This window comes from Phaseolus vulgaris, chromosome 10 (genome assembly GCF_051622355.1).
Source record: "Phaseolus vulgaris cultivar YP4 chromosome 10, ASM5162235v1, whole genome shotgun sequence".
NCBI classification, from domain to species: domain Eukaryota; kingdom Viridiplantae; phylum Streptophyta; class Magnoliopsida; order Fabales; family Fabaceae; genus Phaseolus; species Phaseolus vulgaris.
This window is the reverse complement of record NC_143507.1, coordinates 44,243,425-44,266,511: the sequence shown is the minus strand read 5'-3', so window position 1 is coordinate 44,266,511 and position 23,087 is coordinate 44,243,425. Positions and strand designations below refer to the sequence as shown.

Sequence of the window (23,087 nt, the reverse complement as noted above, 5' to 3'; positions counted from 1 at the left end):
TTGACTGAAATAAACTAATAGTTTAAAACACGACTTAGGAAATTAATAACCATATATTTTTTAATAGTATTAGTTAATATTCTTTAAAAAAAAATCAACAAAGAGCGTAAGCAAAAAGGAAAAATTGTGGAGTGTGTATTCCCATTTGAAAAATTCCAATGAAAGAAAGAAATATTCTTTTCTTGTTATAATATCAAATATTATCAAAAAAGAAAAGAAAATATTAATGGGAAATGAAAAACGTGCGTGTAAAGTATACAAACATGAAAAAGATGGACACAACCAACTGTTAGAAACCAAACTTTTTTTTTAAAATTCTTAATGTTTAAATATTTTTTATTTATTCTTATCACATGATAATTAAATTTAAATTTAATTTTCTTACAAAACTTTTCAAACTCCTATTATTAAGTTGATCTTAAAGGGTTACATTCTTTTATTACTGTAATCTGCTAGAATAAAATTTACAATTAGTTTAATAGAAACACGTTTTCTATTTATCATAAAATAAAACTCTATTTTACTTCTTACAAAGATAACTTGGCATTGTTTTACATTACAAATGTAGAGTGATATTCCTTAATGTAATCTATTAATGGTAAAATAAATACATGTCAATTTTTTTTCTATTTAAGGAAATAAAGTAATATCACTGTTCAGTAAAAAAAACTGATATCAATTTAATCTCTAAAATTCAAATATGGACTTTTTATGAACACACTTTTTCAAACATCAATTTAATATATAAAATAACCTAATTTATCATGCATACCAAGAAAAATAATATAATACCTCCAACGAATTCTCCACCATAATATATAAAATAATAAAACAAGATGACACCATAATTAATTATGAAACTAGATTAAAAATAAAAGTTTAGTGTTTAATTAAAAATTAGACGGTTAACTACTATCTTGTCTGAATAATAATAGGTAAGAATTATTTTTTATTATAAATTTATAAATATTTTTTTTTGTTATTGTTTTTAGTTGAAAGACGAAGAAAATAAGTGAAAGTTGATTCCACGAGTTTATATTTGGTGCCATAAATTGTCTTTTCTTTCTCTGTCGTTCGTCGTCTTCCGTTCTTCCCCAAATCTCACAACCCCATCGGAGGGAGCTTCGTTGTTCATTCGATTCACCTCCAAAGTTTGCGACTTTTCGAACCCCTAATTGGATTTTCTATCTGGGTGGTCGTTTCTTGATCGATCCGTGGGTTTAAGTTCAGAGAATTAGCATTCGTCTCGGGTTTTGATAAAGTTTACGCATTGAAAAATCCCATTTGGGGAGTTTAGGGTTGTTGTGATCTGGGGAAAAATGGAATCTAGTCGAAGAGCGGTGGAATCGTACTGGCGGTCGCGGTTGATCGATTCAGCTACGTCCGATGAAGATAAAGTCACACCCGTTTACAAATTGGAGGAAATCAGCGAGCTTTTGCGTTCTTCGCATGTTAGTATTGTGAAGGAGATTTCGGAGTTTGTCTTAAAACGTTTGGAACATAAAAGCCCAATTGTGAAGCAGAAGGTACTTAAAAATCTATTTGGTTTTGGTTTATGTAACCTGATTGAGATTGGATGAGTTGGATCTGGGTGGTTCAAATTTCAATTTTTTTATTTATTTCTATACTCTTTTTTTTTTGGGGTGTGGGAGTTTTTGGAATAGCTGCTAGTGTTAGTATAAGGGGTGAAAGAGATGGTGGATTTGAAAATTGAGATAGTTGGAATTAGCTTCGTAGTCATAGAGTGTGAAGTTGGAGGTGGGGATATGAGAAAGGGTGATATTGGTTTTTGGTGTCAGAGTTTGGAAATTGCATCATATATTATTTATCTAAACTCTTTATGCTGTGTTACATGCTTTTGTTAATGTTGGCAGGCTTTAAGATTGATAAAGTATGTGGTTGGGAAGTCTGGTGTGGAGTTCAGAAGGGAAATGCAGAGACATTCAGTGGCGGTTCGTCAGTTGTTTCACTACAAGGGACAGTTGGATCCTTTGAAAGCTGATGCACTGAATAAGGCTGTGAGAGACACTGCTCACGAGGCTATCTCTGCCATATTTTCAGAAGAGAATAGTAAGCCAGCACCTGCTGAAGATCTAAACCGGCGGATACAAGGGTTTGGGAATAAAAACTATGAGCCGCCACAGGAAGATAAGAAATCTTTTATCAGTGAGGTTGTTGGTATTGGAAGCGCGTCAATTAAGCAAGGGATTAATAGCTTAACACAGGGACATTCGCTGATGAAAAATGATCCTGGCAGCTACAGAAGTCCAAATCTTCGAAGATCATTGACCAATGAAGCAGAATATGGTGACAGATATGAGCCAGCTTCGTATCATAATGAAGCTCAGAGTAGTTTTGGAGGCTCAAAGAATCAATCCTCTGGTCCTTGGAATCAGGATTCAAGAGTAACGAAGACGGAAACATCAAATGGAGAATCTGGTGCAAGTTATGTAGAGAGTAAGACAAGAGAGCTTAAGTTGCTGGAGACAATTGTAACTTCAGGAGGTGTTCGCCTGCAACCCACTCGAGATGCAATTCAAGCTTTCCTAGCAGAGGCTGCAAAGTTGGATGCACTTCCTTTATGTCATGCCCTTGAACTGAAGCTTCAATCTCCAATTTGGCAGGCATGTCTATTATGTTGATTTTTCTACAGAAATATAAATTTACACGTGAAAGACCATGTGAAGTATACAGACATGCGCTTGTTTATCTATATAAGTCTTTAGGATTTACAGATTATTTTCATTCCAAGTATTTTGGGATCACAATATAGCTGACTTTACATTATATCTTTATTTGCATTGATATTTTTTTTAAACATGTGTGAATAATATTTGCAGGTTCGCATGAAAGCTGTTTGTGTCCTTGAATCCATTCTTAGAAAGAAGGATGATGATCATTTTTCACTGGTGGAATCTTACTTCACTGAAAACCAAGATCTGGTGCTGAGATGTTCTGAATCGCCGCAAGTTTCTTTACGGGAAAGGGCTGTGAAGGTACCCTCATTATCTACCTAAATGAATAGTTATTATATTAAAATTCCATCTCGATTATTTTACACTTTACACTATTTCAATTTATTTTTGTGTGATTAAATTACCTCAAGTTTTGGTAATGAAAAAACAGATGAATCAGGAAGAGGAAAAATTGGTCATATAGTCAACTAAGGTTATAATACATCACTATTTTGTACTGAACTTGTGGTTATATATTAATCTAAAAATATTCAATAGTGACAGACTAAAGTCAGCTGTGCATAATGCTATTGCTGTCCCTTAAGTAACGGTGGTACTTTGGATAATATCATCAAAGGTTTCTAAGCTAATGTGATAAGCAAATTTAGAGAGCTCTAACCACTCAGGTTTGAAACTTTGGTTCTAAACTTTTTAGACTGAGTAGGTTGGATGCTAATTATTATAATGGAATCTGAATTGTGAAACAGAACAGATTTGATAATTAATATTTTGTTGTTAGCTTTGAAAGTATGGATACCAGTAAGAAATTCCCTGTGAGTCTCAAACCCTTGTAAATGTGCTGTTTTTTTTACGCTATAGCAAATGTCTAAAGTGTCATTTGTAAATTTTTAAAATATGAGCTAATAATAAGTTTAAGATCAACCCTTATAATTTAATTCGGCACTTGGCCCCTTGATGGACAGGTTCTTGGTCTTTTAGGTGGAGGCCAGCCAAACAGCTCTGCAATTAATTCAGAGAATGCTGTGAAAACAGAGAATGCTGCTGTTGTGGAGCTGCCTAACTTGATAGACACTGGTGATTCAGATGATTATCACGGAACTGAGGACACTCTAAAGAGTACAACAGATCAAAATATATCAACTTTGACATCCCCTCCTCTGGTTGATGATTTATTTGGAGATTTCAGCAGCTCTATTGGAGCTAGTCAAGAAATAAAAAATGAGGATGATCCATTTGCTGATGTTTCATTTCACACAAGTGAGAACAAGGACCATGCTGATGATCTCTTTTCTGGGATGACTGTTGGCAATGATAAACAGAGCAATCATGGGAGTCACAGGCAGGGGAATATCAGTGATCCTCAACTTTTTGACATTTTTACTTCCAATTCTGAGCAGGGAAACCATAAGGAGCTTGTTACTGATTTAATGGCCGGCCTATCAATGGAGGAAAATACCTCAAGTACGAAGCACACAGGAACATCTCCTTCCATGCAATCTGAATCTTTATTTTCAGGCTTAACTGACCATATTCCTTCAGATGGCATGTTGAGCTCTCAGCCAACGGGGTTGAATGTAAATCCCATTTTTCCTACTGGTGCTCTGCCTTTTAACATGCAGCCTGGTTTCATGTTGAACCAACCTTATTCTCCCCAGTCTCTTAATTACGGTGCCATGGGAACTCTTTTGGCTCAACAGCAATTCTTAGCAACAATGGCTAATTTCCAACACCTTAATAATATCAATATGCGAGATGACGGTGTTACTCAAATGGCTGGACCCAATGGAAGAACACCTTTGCCAGACATATTTCAACCAAGTTTTCAAACTCAAACTCCTAGCTCAATGATCAACACCTCGAGGAAAGAAGAAACTAAAGCATTTGACTTTATCTCTGTAAGTTGTGTAAATACTTTACAAGTACCTCCCATTGGTTTAATTTTTGTTAAGGATGTGGTTTGAATTTTTGCTTTTTGAAGTACAGATTCATTAGTATTCTATTTAGCAACTTGATGGAATTAAATAATTTAAAATGTGATTTATCTTCAAAAACAAGCCACTTGGTATTTTACTGGTAATCTGTGGAAACATAGGTTTGAATAAAAAATTCATTACAGAACACCTGGAAAACATAGCTTTGAATAAAAAAATCATTTACCGGTTTGCATTTTCATTGATGAATGAAGTACACTCCTGTTCATATTAAAATATGACAAAATTCGTTTTAAGAAACTGAATTACAATACAAGTTCTCGTTTGGGCCCCCATGCTGTCCATGGGACAAGAATATTTATTGAGATGATATCTGTTGTTTAGCTTTTGGTGGATTAACATTATCATTGTTTCATGCTTGTAGGACCATATGACCTCTACTCGTGATTCAAGGAGAATGATTTAAACTTTGAATCTTGTGTTGTTGTGGAGGATATTTACGGTGTGGAGTTGCTGGATTGACATTAATAGATCAAAACAGTTAATAGTTTCGTTACCTGTGCAAAAAGTTGATTTTCTCTGGCAATGATGGAGCATTATAAATGCAATTCTACATGTCCATGTTGACAGCAAAAATAATAAATGAGAATACATTTTGGACATGAAGAGATTCAAAATGGTTGTCGCTTTGAATTAGATTTTAGCATAAGAATGTTGTGTAGAGAACTGTAATGTTTTATTTTCTTGAGTATGTTGTGTATGTAGTTAATGGTTGAGATATTGCAACTGTAATTCAGGCTTCAAGTAAAATACAACTCTTAGATTTTTCACATTCATGTTTATTGGTATCCATTATGTGTGAAATGAAGAACTGCCTTGTACACTACGCGGAAACTATGCTGGAGCCTTTGTCAGTTTATGCGGATGGTAATCAAAGACCAATACAGTGGAGTTATAATTGTATATATTATGCTCTAATTGCTGCTGCTACATAAATTAATATTTTATATAGATTTCAATTCATACTTATAATCTATGTACTTAATTTGAAATCAATTTAGATGTAAGTTTCAGGATGAGGGTAGTGCAGGCTAACAGCAGGGATCTTATTAAACATGCTTCCCGTGTAATCAAATTGAGTATTGTATTGCAGGGCATTCATTTTAACGTTTAAACGTGATAATCTATATATTTACTAATTAGCAAATAGATGATGAATGTGAAGTACATTTTTTTTATCTATAATCATGACACTAATACCTCATTGCATCAATACATATTTGTATTAGCACTCCTTCCAGAAGTACTTTCAGAATAATTGATACAAAAAGTTATCTTACTCCAAAGGTATGTTCAGCACCCTAAAATGTATTCATGATAGCTATCCAAATATACATAATCCCTTTGGATACTGAAGCAACTTGGAAGGACTCTGCAATAATTTTCTACTTTTGACCAATCACTATGAAGTTTAATTCGAATGATTAAGCACTGACACTATGAAGTTTGATTCGAATGATTAAGCACTGAGCCAAATGGTCATGCTCAAGAAATGGTTGCTGGTTGATCTTCAAGGTCAAACTGAGCCAAATGTAACTGGCCACCCATCTCTCTAATCTGCTTTATTTGCTTTACAACATCCAAGCGCTCTGAAGAATAAGATGAAGGGATCTGCATAAAGTAGCAAGCATCATCATGAGTAGGGTCAAGACAAAAGAAAATCTTGATAGACAAGGCAGCAACAAGTTACCAATAATGGCATATACTTCTTGATAGCTGCCAGAATGGCTGCATGGCCTACAGCTGTTAACTGAAAACAGTATCAAAATCAATGTTACATTGAAATTTTTCCAGCACAGTTCTCCCAGTAATAATATAATAGGTACAGTGTATTATAATTGCATATTCAGTGATCAATTCCTCTGTCTGCATCATTCCAAATAAGAAAGGAAAATTTGTAAAGTATATATTTCTCCTAGTCTCACATTTTCTCCCCTGTAATTTTTCCTCTCAAATGAAGTGGTCATCCTTTAAGAAAATGCTAGAGTAGAGATACTAGAAACAGAAAAAAATAGGTTATGCACTAACAGTGAAAAACATTTTTATACTCACAGGAAGTAGCATCAAGATTGTCACTGGAATTAGCACAATTATGTCAGTCAAGGTTCTATTTAGCCTCTTTCTTTGACTCCCCGAAGGCTTGCAGCCATGCATTTGCCTTGAAAGTAGCTCTAAAGCAACCATAATGTCTATGAAGAGCAATACAGTACCCATCCAGAGGTCCTAGTAAAATATTCCACACATTAAAAACGTAGAGTCATGGCAACTTACTCATTTACCAGAAGCACACTATTAAAACTCTTACTGCACTTGTGGATGCCAATTTTATCATGAATCTCTTGATAAAATTTTCACGCTGAGGATTTGACTTGTCAATGCAAGAGTCTTTCTCATGTGTTTTCTTACTTGTGATTGCAGAAACTGAAGCCTATGATTAAGAAAATAAGAAGCATTGGTTACAAAGAAGAAGGCATATGTATAACTAACTGATTTTCCACAAGTGCAGTGATAGTGCTCATCACTATCATTAACTTCAATTACAACAAGACTCACTTTGTTTCTAATCCTAAATGATTTCTCCAAATCCTTTAGATTATCTCTTATCCTTTAAGCATATGTTGCCAACTACCAAGGATACTTAATGGGAAAAAAAATCAGCAAAACCAACATTTATCCTTGCCAAAATACTCAAGCAAAAATCACCACACTAGATAAAAAAAATTAAATCAAAACCCAGCAGGCAAATTAAAAAAGGGCTAGATAAATTTGAGTGTAGAACTTGCAGCCAGCCTATGTAGCACAATGACACGACACGGACATGGAACACGAATCTATGTAAGAGGAGTGTCTGAGTCTCGCAGCAGGAATCAACTTACATCCTAGTTTATCAAGATAATGAATTTCCTTAACTTGCTATATACCTTGTTATAATAAATCATGTTTCCCAACATACCTTTTTGAAAATACAACTGTTTCGAAAATTACTCTCTGGACATCCTTCTGTAGTTAAATCATGTGACATCTGCTGCAGTTCAAACACCCGAGGTAACTTGGGTCCATTTATACTTCCCATATATGATGTGTGGTTGTCAATTGCAGCATGATCCATGGTATTTAGTGATTCCCTGCAAATAGGCACTAATTAATGATCTGCAACATTTAATGAGTGAAGCATCCATCAAACAAGAACCATCCTACCCTGACTTGTCATAAGCAGCCCAGTGATATTGCAGACAAATACTCAGCAAACCCTGACTAGGATGTTCAAAAGAGAATGAAAAACATACAATGTTAATAGTAACTGTTGTTAAACAAAGAAAGTTAAACTATTAAGAAGTGAACTTTAAGTCTAAATCAACCTCATAAAATCAGCTTTTAAGGTGAGGTTTGCACCCACTTATATACTATGAAATGTCCTAATCTATAGTCGATGTAGGATCTCCAACACACCCTTCTCACGCCGAGAGTGACAACTTGTGCTTGATGGGCTTATCAAGCCACCCACTATCTGGCTATTATCAAACCACTCATAAATATATTGTCACACGCACGAGCTGTCACTCTCGGCATGAGAAAATGTGTTAGAGATCCAACATCGATGCAAACCTCACCTCATAAGCCGGTTTTATGAGGTTGAGTTAGGCTTAAAGTCCATTTCTTAATTCTTAATATAAACTATTAAAACTGATATATAAATTAAATATTACCAAATAAGCAAGTATGAGCGTGAAGCTGTGTCCAATGATTGTTGAGTTGAGCGATTGTAGTGTGCAAACCCAGAGAAAACATCATAGCACACAGTGAAAACTACAGAAGAAATTATCTCTTTCTCTGCCTGCCTAGCATTATGTTTAGACCTTTTCTCCTTGCAGTTTATTTGAACAAAGGACATATAAAATTCAAGCCATCCTATCTCATCTGTTACCACCTGTGACATTTAATCCCAACATATGAAAGGTTTTTAACCTCAACCTTGGCTGAATTAACAGAAACTAACCTCCATGAAACACTGGTACACACTGATGGAAGAAAATTCCGGATAAATGAAAAGAATGCCACATTCCAGGTAACTAAAATCAAAGCATTGAATCTTCACTATCAGTATCTTGAAAATTTAAATGATTGAAAATGTAAAAACAAGCAAAGAGATCAACCTGAGGAAGTCCTTAACTACTCCATCAAGATCCTTAATGCCCATTGCTGACAAAAACATTCTAGTCTTTCTTCCAAGATATGTAAAAAGTCCCAATGTGGCCAAACTCTCGGCTCGTATCTGTGAAAGGAACAGCATAAACAACTGTCTGAGAACAGAATGATATATAACCATGCATGCACCTACAAAATAATAAGATTACCAAGATTGGTTATTTGGCAGGCATGTCAAGTGATCATGCAACATGACTAGGAATATATTCTCTGTTTTTATAAAACTGAAAAGGAAAAAGGCACTATGACTAAGTATGTCCTCTTCATGTCAACTGTATCAACAGGGCTAAAATTTATCCAAATATGTTAGCCTATATGCTTCTGCTATTCACTTTGAATGAGGCAAATTATTTTTAATAAATATTATACTATTAAGCCCTATTAATCCATCAAATTTCTTCACAATTCTGCAAGTTGACCTTTTGCTGAAAATTTTGCTTCTTTAAAGTGATGCTTTCTTCACTGAAGGCTTTCAGTAGTTTCTTGTGGGCCAAACCAATCCAAAACTCTAGGTCCTCAGTTTTCTCACTGGGAAGAACTTTCCCACCAAAATGGTACAAGAAATTCTCTTCAAATCCTGCCTCAGTTGCTAATTGGTGTAACTTGTCCATAGATGCAAGATTGAGTGAAAAATCCATAAGCTTGACCATAACATCTTCAAGAGACAATACAAGTAAGGAGCAGCAGATGTGCCTAGAGCCAAATTTAACCACTGCACTGCAACAGGTTATAGCCACAATAATTCCTGCAATACCGCTGAATACTTTTCTGTCAGGCTAAATTTCTTCTGCCAAATATAGGCGAATCTAACAGAAATGAGCATAAAATTGTCAACTTGAAGGAAAACTTTGAAAGTCAAGCCAATGTAAGGACATTTTTTTACTAAGAAAAAGGAATTCCATCCAAGGTTCAAAAATATGTTTCTGAAAACAAGGTTGTTTCAAGCAAACCTTCCTGCATATTCCAAGGACCACTTCTTTAGAAGTGGAATAAAATATCCTGCTATCCGTGGCATTTCAGTGTTTCTAAACCACTGCACCAAATATGGATGCTTCATTTTCAGTTGAATTTCAATGCTCTCTCCCATTTGATTCATTAGTGGGCTCAAACTGAAAAAAGGAGAAGTAACACAGATGAAAGTAATGGTTATGTCAGTTGTATTTGACAAGATCACATTCATTATTACCACTAGTAACGTGTAAGGAAAAATCAGAAATAGTGAATGTGTTGGATATTAAAACAGGATATGCAGAGTCATTTAATCCCTAAAGATCTGTTATATGAAACAGATCAGTTATTATCAACAAAGAATATCATGGGTCCTAAAAAACAGCAACAAATTAAAATTCAGTATCATGAGTCATCCAATCAACAAAAATGTAATATGATGCACACCAATCAAAGGTTTGATAAAATTCCTACTTGTTACAACTCTTATATATATGTCAATATTACTATTCACAAGAAAAGCAGAAACAGTAAAAGCTTACATCTCTTTTACTGGGGAAAATTCATTTAGTCGTTCAAGTGAAAGCAATATCTCCAAATCAATTACTGCTTTCATTAAAGCATAAACTGCAACCTACATGCACATGTCAAAAGTTGTATTTTCATTATTAGATCCAATCAACTTTTCATGACGATTTTTCAGGGAAGGAAATAAGTATATGCATCTTCTCATTAACAGGCTTATATCCAAAATTCCCATAATGTAAAAAAAAAATAATGTGTGGGAGAGAACTATATATTTCTTCACTATAGAACATTTTGCTGCATGTACCTGATAAGCAATACGTCTATGCCATTCATGCACATCCTTCCCAATCCAAGCCATTGCAAGAGCTGGACCACTTGCTAGTCCAAGTGAGTTGATTGCTTGGGAAAAGCTCCCAGAAGATTCATGCAATGACCACACTACACAATGCACCCTACTATGTTCTATTCCCTGACTACTGGATGTAACATCAGTAACCTCAACTCCTTCTTTGTTTTGATCATCAGTACCGGAAAAACAAGTCTTAGCTGATGCTGCCAATGATGATGAGCACTTCTTGAAGGATGTGTAACATGAAGACAGAGATCCAACTAACATGCTACTATTCAAAGAACTATTGTTTCTCTCATCTAATACATTTGAATTGGCATGTTGAAGGGCATAACCCGTTGTTCTTTTTCTGACATCCAACCCCACGGATCTGCTTTAGGACGAAACAGCAGATGCATAAACTTCTGACGATATGCAATGTCTAAAATGCATAACCAAATCATACACATCAGATATTTAAAAAAAGTTAGTTGAATTGGAACTACTGAACTAGTGACTAATACCATATATATTAAGAAGTGAATATAAGCTTAACTTAACCTTATAAAATCAGCTTATAGGGTGAAGTTTGCACCCACTTAGATACTATGAAATGTCTTTATCTCTAGTCGATGTAGGATCTCTGACACCCCTTAGGATAGGATCTAAATAATTTTGATACCGTATTAAGAAGTGAACTTTAAGTCTAATTCAATCTTATAAAATCGGCTTATAAGACGAGATTTGTACTCATTTATATACTATAAAATGTCATTATCTCTAGTCGATGTGAGATTTTCAATACAATATATAATAAGCTGCTACTAGATTTCATGCAGAACGGATCCAAGTAACAATGTACTTTTATGTATAATGAACATTTTTCTTCCAAATTGTTATAAGGTCATACCACTCTCAAACTTGTTGATTGCCTTGACAACAACATTAATACGAGGACATCAACAACAGCAGCTCAGAAGATAAAATTTTAACTTTGTAGAAAAGGCTACCTTCTGACAACTTTGGTCATTTTTTCTTTTCTTTGATAATTTTTAATTGGTTTTGTTCCCATGGATGATTGGCTTATTAATTTCATAACTGGGCAAAAAAGGGGTAGCGAAAGGATTATATACAAAAAAATAGAAACTCACCCTCAGAACTCCAAAATTTAGTTATGATCTTTGTGTATAATCTACCCAAATTTCCAAAGTGTGTATATGCATGAAACAAATTTCAACTTTCAAGTAGGAAAATATCCACAAATATATTTCAAATAGTATTTATTCCTTTACAGGACACAAGGGGTTATTTTGATGCGTTTGTAACAATTGTTAAAGCAAAAACAGGAAGGAGAAGAAAGAGTTAGAGGAGGCTTACGAGTAGTTGAAAAGTTGATGCTGCAGATTGAAGTGAGTAGCCATGGAAAGTGGAAAAGTAAGAGAAGAAACAGAGATGTTAATGTTGGAAAATATAAATAATGAATTAGTGTAAGAGCGGTGGCATCGAGGCACAGAAAGAGAGAGACACTAAATTTATAATTAATTCACCAACTCCAACACTTCATTGCCCTTTGGATTTGGCTCCTATTAGCTTTTCTTTCTAATGCTTAGCATGTGGACAACAACACAACCTTAAAACAAAAAAACACAGCACTTGTCCCCAATGGTGCTTCTTACAAGTCAAAAACAACACCAAACGTTGCTCTGATTTAATGAGGCTCAAGCTTCTGTTGGATATATATGGTAGCAGTTCATCTTTGCATGCAAATTTGTATCTATTTCCATTTTCACAGTACAAACATGATTTAGTTAGGACTGAATTAACTTCATTTCACTTTTAACTTTTAGTTAATCTTTTTAACTAAGTTCTTGTGGAACCATATGTAATACATGCAAGTCAGATGATATAACCGTACTACTGTCAAAAGGCTAAAAAATTGTACATAAAAAATACCAAGTGCAGGTTGAGTTCAATTATTTTTAAGAAAACAATGATATATTCTTCAAGTTCTAAAATAATGAACAATTATTTTTAAAATTTTACTCCCCGATTCAATCGGGGGACCGAATTGATTATAAAAACATGGGTTTAATTTGTCGATTTATTAGTGAACAAGGAAAAATATTATCTAGACGCGTAAATAGATTGACCTTAAAACAACAACGATTAATTACAATTGCTATAAAACAAGCTCGTATTTTATCTTCGTTACCTTTTCTTAATAACGAAAAACAATTTGAAAAAAACGAATCGACTGAGAAAATTACTACTTTAAGAAAAAAAAATAGAAATTAAAAATTCGAAATCCAATTTGAATTTCTATTCGAATTCAACATGGATTGATGTTTTGTTCGAAAATTTTACGTAGGGAGCAAGTGATACGATGAAATCTTTTTCATCTTCTGATATAGGAAAATGAGGAACCATTGCAATTAATTAAAAATACACAAACCATTCAAAATCACATTTTAATATCATTCTTCAATTATATACAGAACTTCAAATTTTGAAATATTTTCCCACTTTGGTACATTAATTGATTACTCCTACTACAATGAACCTAAAGGCCAAATCAAACTGATAAACAGAGAGATCAGTATTATAGAACTAATAATTTAACACAACCGTATCAAGGTTGAGTAAAGCAAAACATTAACATGGAAAACATTATATATCTCGCGTAATAAAAGATTGCCAATAAAATGCTAAAGATAATAAATTATATTTATTGTTTAACATCAAGACTATTTTGCTTTAAGAACAAGCTTTTGATTGAATAAAAAAATAAAACTTATTTGTAACCATTTCGAGGACTGGCTCAACCACCTCATAAATGATCATTTGGTATTTTGGTCGAATGAAACAAACACAACACAACAGATAACTTGTTCACCAATTTTTCGATTGAATTGACTACCCTAACCCACTCCATCTTTTTATAATTGCCAAGAAGGAACAGAATCAACGTCCATATAATTATAACCACTAGTCTAAAACAGAGAATAGGACAAACTGTCCACCATCTTCTGTTCACTGATATCTTCTGTTCCCCGAACATGGTTTGTCATTACTCTTCAAATGAATGGAAAGCTAACGGCAAAAATGGCATTACCAAAACTCAACCTTGAAATCAATATACATTCTTAGTTCTTTGGGTTTATTGGTCTTGATTATCAACCCTGTCAGTAATTTTCCCTCCAGGAGTTTCTACATTACTTTCCTTAAAACCAAGTTCAGCCAAGTCTTGCTTTGCCATCAAGTTCCTGTAAGAAGCCAATTATATAGTTCATGGTAATTAGTTTTAAAAGAAATTCAAGTCAAAACAAACCTACGAACCATATATACCAAAAGTAATATCTGCAGCACCATATACCAATATTTTATAATGAAAAGAAGAAGACAGATAGATCAAAGATATACACTAAAATCACTAACTTCTATACTTCATATTTCATCATAAGAATTGGTTTAGATTATGAGATTAGACGTGATGATTTCTTTGCAAAATGGGTACAAATTTTTTATAAAATGTCATTCTACTTGTGACTACGATCTTGTCAAGCTCCTATGGTGTCATAAAAAATACACATCTATAGAAAACCCAATGAAAAACTACTGCCTGAGTAAAAGGATTAATAACGGATGCCAGAGGAATTACATGAGGTAATCCTAAATATAGAGACTCTGTCTCTTAAAATGCTATTGCTGCCTCCTGTAATTTTGTTCTCTTTTTTGGTTATTCAAAAAGGCATTTTATTCCTATAATTAGGTAATTTGTAAAGGTATGGTTGTATTGTATGCGTATTTTCTTTTGGTTTTAGTTCCACACTCAAGATCATAATAAGTTTTAATGAAAAGTGCTCACTCTTTTCTTCACCAAAACTGCATTGCTCACTTTAAAACAGATCACTCTCAAGAATTTAGAATGACTAATTCAAATCCACAAAAGATATAAATACTTTCATAAAGGTGCTAAGTGATCAAGTCAAACTACAACATTGAGCTCAAAAGAGTAGTTTAGCCTACTTAATTAACACCAAAGACTAACTAACATATGCATTAAAATCTTATCTGCAATGCATTGAAAGCAACCCACCTCTCCATGCGACACTGCAGGTATTTTTTTGAGAATTGCCTGCATTTTTCAGACTGGTGTCCAGCAGTCTTCAAACAATTGAGATATTCCGCCTTCTCCTGCAACAGGGCAATACAAGAAGGAATTAAAATGGAGCTGAGAAACCCAGAATGCATAAACAAGTGAAAAGGAAGCATTCATACAAGGTCACACAAATGCATGTGGTCCAATGGGAATATTCCCTTTTCCGGAGGCACTGGACGGAGCCCCCTATTGCCACCAAATGCACCACCTGTACTACACAGAAGAGTCAAAGCGATTATCAATAATCAGAAACACCAAAATAGAACAAAGCATGGCGAAGAAATCAGCATAGGAATAGCAAACGGTATTGGTTTTAGAAACAATAGAGGAAGCATAAGGTTTTGAAAGAACCCTATTCACTACAAAATTTGGAAGCAAATAATTTATGAAACAGAGGATGAAAGGTGAAAGAGAAACAAATACCTGCAGCACTCATTTCTAGGGTTTCATGCGTGGTTATGGAATCTCAGAAAACAGTTTCAATTTGAAGTGGATTAAACTATACACGCTGCAAGTTCAGTCCCTTCTACTCTTCAGGTCGATTATACCACGAATCAAAGTTTTGTAATTAGGGAAAAAAATTAAAACTCTCTTCTTCTCAATATTTTTATTAAATATTTAATTTTTTACACTAAAAAAATAATAAGAAAGATTAAGTTTAGAGAGAACAAATAATTAATCATTATATTAATTAGATTAAATATTAATTTAAAAATTATTAATATTTAAGATGGTTTTTATTATTAATAAAAATTTATAAAATAATTTTTAATTATATCTAAATTTGGAATTTCTATTAGATCAGAATTAGTTAATAGAGAGTAATTTATAATATAAAGTAATAATTAGTTATATTAATTTAGAAATTATTTTATAAATTTTTATTAATAATATAAATTAATTTAATTATTAATAAATTTTTTAGTTTATACAATAATTTTTTATTAAGTTTTTAAAATTAGTTTTATTTAATGATTTTATTATAGTGTTATAGATAAATTGTCTAATTGTTTTTCAATATGTATTTTGCTGATGATTTCATGATGAAAAATAATTTGATAATTAAATGGACCGTTGTGCATACATGACTCCTTTTTTATGTTTAGATCATAAAGAATATCTTGAAGAACTAGGATGTTAATTTCTTTTATCTTATCTACATCAATATTTTTTTTTCTTCTTTCTTTAAATTCTCTTCATCTATTGCATAAAAAGTATTTTCTCTTTTGCTAATATTGTTGTGTGAAATAAGAAGACTCGTGGCACTCACAAATGAATGTGACTTTTCAATGAAAAAAATATTGAAACTCTAAACTCTAATAATCTTTGTGTACCCAAATGACTTGTAATAAAAAAATAATCAAGATACTAACATGAAAAAAATAGCAAAATTAACAAAACATCAATTATTGTTACATACACCCAAACAATATTAAAAAAAAATTGCTGAGTCTTTGCAGTAATATGGGACATGATCGTGCAAAACCTCAAGCAAGTGGGTATGAAGGAGTCATTTTAAGTTTAGTCTATGTTTGCTAAGCAATTAGAAAAAAGGGTCATCTACGTTTTAGGAAATAGGGTGTAAATAGTATTTTTTTCGTGAAAGTTGTTAAAATTGTAAAAAGAAAGAACTTTGTATAGTGACATCATATATATTCTCAATCATACTTAGTATAATCAATGTTTACCAGATCTTATCTTGTCACTTATGGATTTTTTATTTAAATAATACAATTTTATTTTCAGATTTATTAAAACATGTATTTTTTTTATAAAAAGGGATAAATGGTGTTTGAAAGTATAATTTTGAGATTGTATCAAGCACAACTTTATATTTGTATATATTAAAAAAAAATCTACTCTGTGCTTAAAAACAATTTTTTAATAATTTTAATTTTTTTTACTGAAATTGTTATAAGAAACACGACTTTAGCATTAATATTTCATTTTTCATTCTTTTAAAAAAATTGTATATAAAAGCACTACATTTTAATTATCTTTAAAATTTTATTTTATTCTAATTTGTTTAGTATAAATTGTAGGTTGAGCCACGACTTCAAGTTTTGATTTTTTTTTTTATTCTTTTCATGAATGAACTTGTCCTCTTCTATTGGCTGAGTTCCAATTATACAATTCAGTTTCTGCAGATTCCTCAATCATTTAACCAGTTTTACATTTAATTTAATGGTCAAATTTAAGTTACTTGTCAAGGAAATTGGATAAAAGGCAAGTAAATAAAACTTCTCACTGATAAGAATCCATGATTAAAGAATCACACAAAACTATATAGAAATTATGACATATTGACATGAAATGCACATGTTCATATAAAACTCAGAAAGAAATTAGAAACGAATTAAAATAATAAAATCGTGTCTTTATGCATAACTTCTGTAAAATTTAATATATATATTAATATTGAAGTCATACTTTTATAACAATTTCAATAAAAAAAATTATTATAAAGTCATGTTTAAAAAAATCTAATATATGTAATTCTAAAGTCATGCTCCTAAACACAACTTATTCATCTCTCTAACAAACACTTATTTCAATTAATTCAAAATAAAAATTACAGCATTTATGCAAAAAAAATAAAATACAATATATATAAGCCTTTATCAACCTACATCTATAATGAAGACAACTTTGCTATTTTTAAGACAAATTTTACACTTTTATTCATTCAAGGACGAGACTGTTATACACATTTGAAACCAAATTTATTATTTAGCATAGACTTTATACAACCGAAACATTGATTTTGTTCTATTTCATCCTTGTCATGTTGAGCAAGATTAACATTGATATTGTTTTAAAATACCAACTTAGTGGGCACCTTGAATTTAGTGAGTGAAATTAAATGCGGAAGAGATAAAGTAGAGTTGATTTTCACTATATAAGTCCTGCACCCACCCTAGCAGATTAGTTCACCAACTTACTATGTGAAAGCTTTCTAGTGTCCTAGGCCCTTTGACACTAAAAATTGAGAATGAAAAAAAAAACTAAATATGAGATGAAGAGGAATATATACATTTTTCACTACATTCATAATGTATTATTACATATTTGCAGATGCCTCTAGCCTCTAGCCTCTAACCTCTAATCTCTTTCTTAGCTTGTGAGAAACGAGCTAAACTGCATGTGGGTTTACGCTTAAGTTAGGATTCCCAAGTCCACAGAAAAAATTAAGTATGATAATTAAATATATAAATCATATCATAACCATGCCATCTGCAAGGGAAAAGGCATAGACATGTAAAGCAGATATAATTGATTATGTAGCAGTATTCGTTACGTTTCGACGTGGAGATGAATTTGTATTGAGGGCACTATGCGAAAAAGTATCGAGCTTTCTTAGCCTCTGTGCTCGAGGATGCTGAATGATTACGAACACATCATTTGTGGAACTTTCAACATGAGAAGCAGAAGTTGGCTACACAGACAGAAAATGAACTATTTGAGTTATTTGGTCTTCATAAAGAATGTATACGTAAAAAATAATAAAGGAATATTTTAAGAATGCAATATAAGTTACCGAAAGCTTATAAGAATTTGTCGGATGACATTTAAGAATGCAACATACCATACTATGTAGTCAACTATATAATTAAAGAACATGAGAACAGATTTGTAACACTTACCACCCCAATGTGCCATTCATGGCTACTAAATTCTTTAAATGTTACTGCATCCATTTCCTGCACCAAGGTGTTTAGTTTGGTCAGAAAACAGAATAATGTTCTGTAAACTACATACAGTATAGATTAATTATTTAATTATCTTATTTGCATATGCGAATGAACTCTAGATATGTTTTTTTTTTGGATCAGGGGAAGAAAACTAAGAAAATGATTTATTTATTTTTGTTAGAGGAAATAAAAATAGAAAAGAGAAAAAGAAAATAACTTTTACCTTTATTTGATTGTAAGGGATGGAAGAGGAGAAAATAAAAACAGGATATTTGGCGGGAGACAAGGAAGAGAAAAATAATTTAAAAAAAATAGTGAAGCTCATTATGTTATTTCTCACTTATTTTAATTAGTCCGTTTTCTATTTCATTTTAAGTAAAAAAAATTAATTTTCATCATTTTCTACTAACTTATTTCCACACTAAGTATATAGTATATATCCGACAACTATGGTGTTCTGGCATAGCGGACATTGCAACCAGGAACTACGACGTCTCGGGTTAGTCGTAATCCCGGAGGCGACTTGCCGACACGTAGTAGCCTATCAGGAACGATCTAATCTCACCACGCCCGTGGGGTAGTGCTCTCACAAGCACGCGATCACCCTTAAAACAGGTAATTATGATAATATCCAGCGGAATATGAGGACACTAATCAAGGTCATCACAATAACAACAGTCAAACCACTACAGTAAGTAATGGGCATTGAAAGATGTAGACTTCCACAAGGCCCACAAGTAGAAGAGTAGTATAACCCCCACAGAACATAGTGAGATAAAAGACTAACTTGATACCCGACCCTCTAGACTGAAGGAAGGACGAAATATAGGAATTGGTGATCTTACTAGGATTGTGGACACCTTGTAAGTACACTATGTATATATCTATTCTCCAACCAAACATCATCTTTCCTTTGGATCAAATTTCAAGCTTCTGTTTTCTCTCTAATTCTTTTCCACCCTACCTTATATAGAAAACAGAGTAAACTTATCTAAATAAGTACGTTAAAGGTATAATTTATATATTGGGGAGTGGGATCCTTGTCGTCCAAAGGGCAAGACTTGATACAATAACAAGTATGAGCTGCAATCCTAAGCGGTGCTAGACTATAAACATCATTTACAACTGATTTCTTGGGTTTTTGACTATAAGGGGGTTATTTTTTTTTTGCTTTTTATCAAAATGGGATCCGTTTAAAAAAAATTACAAATTTAGATAAGTCGTGTCAAGTTGGCACGACATCAGTATGACAGGACAAAGTCGTGTCTAATTGGGACGATTTGTGCATATGAAGTCGTGCTGAATTGACACGACTTGCCTAAACTTGTAATTTTTTTTAAACAGACCCCATTTTGGTAAAAAGCAAAAAAAAAAATAACCTCATCAAAATCCTGATTTCTTACTAATACACTTTGACTGTTTCGTATTCCTATGTAGTGAAAACATTCCAGTACAACTAAAATAATCCATGTCGTTTGGAATCTTGATCTACTTGTGAAGATGAAAAACTTACAATACTATAGATGGGAGGAACCAGAGTATCGCCTTTACACTTAGTGATGGGCATAACAGAGAAGTTTGGTGCCAAATCTTGTGACCTGAAAATCCATCTGTATGTAAAGGAATAGATTAATAGCTATAAAAAGGATCTTATACTTGGAGTAAAATCATACTGGGTGGCTTTTTTTGGATACATTTTTATAAAGTTCGATAATTCAAGTGTACTTGCACAGGAAAACAGATATGCATACCCAATGTACACAAAGATGCAGAATTGTGCCCATTCCCTGAGCAATAAACGAAGCCAGTAATTCTCTGAAGAGTCATTCATGTTCATATATATCTAAAATTGATGAGATTGTTAAAGTTAGAAATATATCTATATCTATATATATCACTGTGTAAGTTTATAAAGAGAAACCCAAGTATAATACCACAGTTTCTGCTGTAGCTACTATCTGCATTGCACCCTGAAATTTCCTGCTCGATGGAAAATATGTCAACTATTAAGTATGAATTCTTTTTTGCATGGGTAGATATATCTATGCAAATGGGAAGAAATTACACATGCACATTTCTCAGATGTGTGGCACTTACTTGAATATTGTGTACTTTTTATACACGGCATCATACATTGGTTGAATATCTTCATTTTCTATAAGGCTCAATTGTTCTCGCAACACTAGTAGGTTTTGGGATATATGGTGGAATATTATATAGAATGTAACAAAATAATTTAATAGCAAAAGAGCCTGCACATTTGATGAAATTATGAATTAGCATCAAAGAATCACGCATGCTTCTTATAAATCACAAGCATAACAGTTTTACCAATTTAACTGCATTATATTAGACCAGATAAGAAACTTACAGAAAAGTATGGCACACAAGCCTTGTACCCAATCAGAGTCAAGTAAAAGATACATGCAAGTGCGGCAGTTGAACGGCGTTCATATAAAGAAAGACGCTCACACATGATGCAGTAACCATGAGAAATGAGCAAAAAGCAGACAAAAGCAGCTGTCTGAAATAGCACCCCCGTTACATACACCCCAAATGACATCCACAAAGAGCAGGCCTGAAAATTGAAGCAAGAATACCTGCAAGAATAGTGTCATGAGACCCAATGAAGTAAATTTTGCGTACAACAGCCTTACAACATCACACTACTATAACGTGTTGTCTAACAAACTTCAAAGCCTGCCATGCTTTGTCCAGTCTCATTAAATATATTTGTAGGATGTCAGTGTGTTTGGATACATGTTATAAAGGCAAAAAAACATATAAAAATGGTTAATAACATGGAAGTTACATGTTTTATCTTCTCTGTTGTGGCAGAAACTATGTCCCAAACACGCCATGTAACGTTTATATAGTCGAGATTACTTGACAGGAGACCTCGTAAACTACCCGTTTGAAATTGAACTGTTTTATGATGTATTAATTGATTCTTCATTGCAAAAGAGTTTCTCCGTTATAAACGACAACCCCACAGATACATTTCAAAATTGGGGTCAGTTTGAGCTTTGTCCCCTACCTGCCGGTCATAAACTTTGTACAGGACCAATCCGCGGCGCTTTTACGCGAAAGAATAGATACACGCATTCAGAAAATTTTCAACTGCAATACAGAGTTTTTCTTGTGCATGAGAAGGCTTGTGCGATTCGTTTCTAATGAATCTAAATTTAGAATAATTATTTGCCTTTTTTCCATCTTCACTTACAAATACTCTATCAATACACAGTCATGCTTAGAACTAGTAAGGTCGTATTACTCCGCGATCTTGTCTGACAAGTATTCTGAAAAGCACAGTACTCTTCCATAGAATCTGATACGTTCAAGAAGTGTAAATCAAAGAGGTGGGTGAAAAAGTACAGTGATGAATATCTAAGAGGAAAGACCTACAGAATCGAAGGTATTAAGGTTTTGAATGTTGATTCAAGATAGAGTGGCTAATCTTTTGGTTTCACAAAATTGAAAGTTCCATTAAAATGTTGATGAAGTTTTGATTCTCAAATATATGGAATGTTTAGTTATAGAATTTGAAAATTTGGTATCCCCATCTTTCCTCCAATCAAACACTTAGTTTGCCTCCTTACTCGCGAGCTACAACAGAGGCAAAGAGTTACCCACTCTTTCCTGAGAAACTACACTTGATTTAAAATCAAAACACAAATATACAACGCTAGAAACCAAGTGCAACATTAAACAAGCAAAAAGAAAAAAACCAAAGCGCAAAACCTACCAGAAGAGGAACGACAGCATGAGCTGCAACGCTTTAATCAACGGGACCGAAGCAAGTGTCCACTGCAAATTATTCCACTGCTCTAACAAAAACAACATCACAAAACAAACCAGTTACGCAACCAAAAAAATCACCAATGCTTATTCAAAACTCAAGTCAACAATACTACGAAAACAATTAACTATCACAGAGCTTTCAATTAAATTCACATATTCATAAAATAAAAACTCCTCATCAACTTCACTCAGACAACAACAATGATATCCTCGCGTTGCTTATAATCAATTCAAGATCAAACTCGAGCAACGATAACGAATCATCGCTTAACGTGAAACCTGAGTATGTCGCGTTTTGTAGGTGTAAACGGTCCAAGAGCAAGCAGAGACGAACCAGATCGACAGGAACATCAAGTACAGCCACGGCAGCGAGCGATACGACTCATCCACTCCCACGCCGTAACCGTCAGAGGACCTCACCATTTCGTTGCCGGAAAACGATAAACGCTTCGCCGCCGGCGACTTCTGTTTCTGTTTTAACCGTTTTTTCTGTGCAGTCGTCGCTTTTGGCTTTGTTGTGCTGTTGTACTTCACCTTACCATGCGCACTTTTATACGCTGGAGCGTTGCACACGTCTCAAACGTGGCCTGTGCTTTAAACGAGTCAAAACCGTAATTAAATATTTTTTTCTTTTCATTAATGTTTAATCAACAAACTTTCCTTTATTTTCTACGCTTCACTAAATTATGTGACCACCACTTCAAAATTAAATCTTAGATATTAAAAAAATTGATTTAA

General features: G+C 33.3%; 4 protein-coding genes across 12 annotated transcripts; 1 reads left to right on the top strand and 3 right to left on the bottom strand.

Annotated features, from left to right (window-relative positions):
• The first annotated feature begins 956 nt into the window (after positions 1 to 956).
• LOC137819363 (protein MODIFIED TRANSPORT TO THE VACUOLE 1) lies at positions 957 to 5,457 on the top strand. The gene is made up of 5 exons (XM_068623184.2): positions 957 to 1,526; positions 1,875 to 2,624; positions 2,841 to 2,996; positions 3,659 to 4,591; positions 5,052 to 5,457. The coding sequence occupies exons 1-5, from the start codon at positions 1,320 to 1,322 to the stop codon at positions 5,091 to 5,093; spliced, it is 2,088 nt and encodes a 695-aa protein (XP_068479285.2). The 5' UTR covers positions 957 to 1,319; the 3' UTR covers positions 5,094 to 5,457.
• Positions 5,458 to 5,844: 387 nt separating this feature from the next.
• On the bottom strand, positions 5,845 to 12,577 carry LOC137819362 (uncharacterized). 8 transcript variants are annotated; one of them, XM_068623183.2, is made up of 14 exons: positions 12,075 to 12,226; positions 10,674 to 11,088; positions 10,384 to 10,475; positions 9,844 to 10,002; positions 9,313 to 9,649; positions 8,842 to 8,960; positions 8,685 to 8,757; positions 8,395 to 8,615; positions 7,886 to 7,942; positions 7,641 to 7,812; positions 6,993 to 7,115; positions 6,740 to 6,910; positions 6,378 to 6,437; positions 5,845 to 6,298 (listed from the first exon to the last, which is right to left on the bottom strand). In XM_068623183.2, exons 1-14 carry the CDS (start codon positions 12,116 to 12,118, stop codon positions 6,173 to 6,175), a joined length of 2,169 nt encoding a protein of 722 aa, XP_068479284.2. In that variant the 5' UTR covers positions 12,119 to 12,226; the 3' UTR covers positions 5,845 to 6,172. The 8 variants fall into 8 exon arrangements, 7 of the variants coding, with proteins under 7 accessions (XP_068479284.2, XP_068479283.2, XP_090152151.1 ...); XM_068623182.2 differs by having other exon boundaries at positions 10,674 to 11,091; positions 12,075 to 12,204; XM_090296025.1 differs by lacking the exon at positions 10,384 to 10,475 and having other exon boundaries at positions 9,313 to 9,638; positions 12,075 to 12,577.
• An 811-nt stretch (positions 12,578 to 13,388) lies between these two features.
• LOC137819198 (uncharacterized) lies at positions 13,389 to 15,426 on the bottom strand. Its single transcript, XM_068622971.2, has 4 exons — positions 15,280 to 15,426; positions 14,976 to 15,064; positions 14,794 to 14,891; positions 13,389 to 13,960 (listed from the first exon to the last, which is right to left on the bottom strand). The coding sequence occupies exons 1-4, from the start codon at positions 15,290 to 15,292 to the stop codon at positions 13,855 to 13,857; spliced, it is 306 nt and encodes a 101-aa protein (XP_068479072.1). The 5' UTR covers positions 15,293 to 15,426; the 3' UTR covers positions 13,389 to 13,854.
• A 2,442-nt stretch (positions 15,427 to 17,868) lies between these two features.
• LOC137819424 (uncharacterized) lies at positions 17,869 to 22,918 on the bottom strand. 2 transcript variants are annotated; one of them, XM_068623274.2, is made up of 9 exons: positions 22,629 to 22,918; positions 22,294 to 22,375; positions 20,920 to 21,148; positions 20,646 to 20,800; positions 20,483 to 20,528; positions 20,300 to 20,391; positions 20,062 to 20,158; positions 18,501 to 18,557; positions 17,869 to 18,292 (listed from the first exon to the last, which is right to left on the bottom strand). In XM_068623274.2, the coding sequence occupies exons 2-9, from the start codon at positions 22,311 to 22,313 to the stop codon at positions 18,134 to 18,136; spliced, it is 855 nt and encodes a 284-aa protein (XP_068479375.1). In that variant the 5' UTR covers positions 22,314 to 22,375; positions 22,629 to 22,918; the 3' UTR covers positions 17,869 to 18,133. The 2 variants fall into 2 exon arrangements, with proteins under 2 accessions (XP_068479375.1, XP_068479374.1); XM_068623273.2 differs by having other exon boundaries at positions 22,294 to 22,370.
• Positions 22,919 to 23,087: the final 169 nt, after the last annotated feature.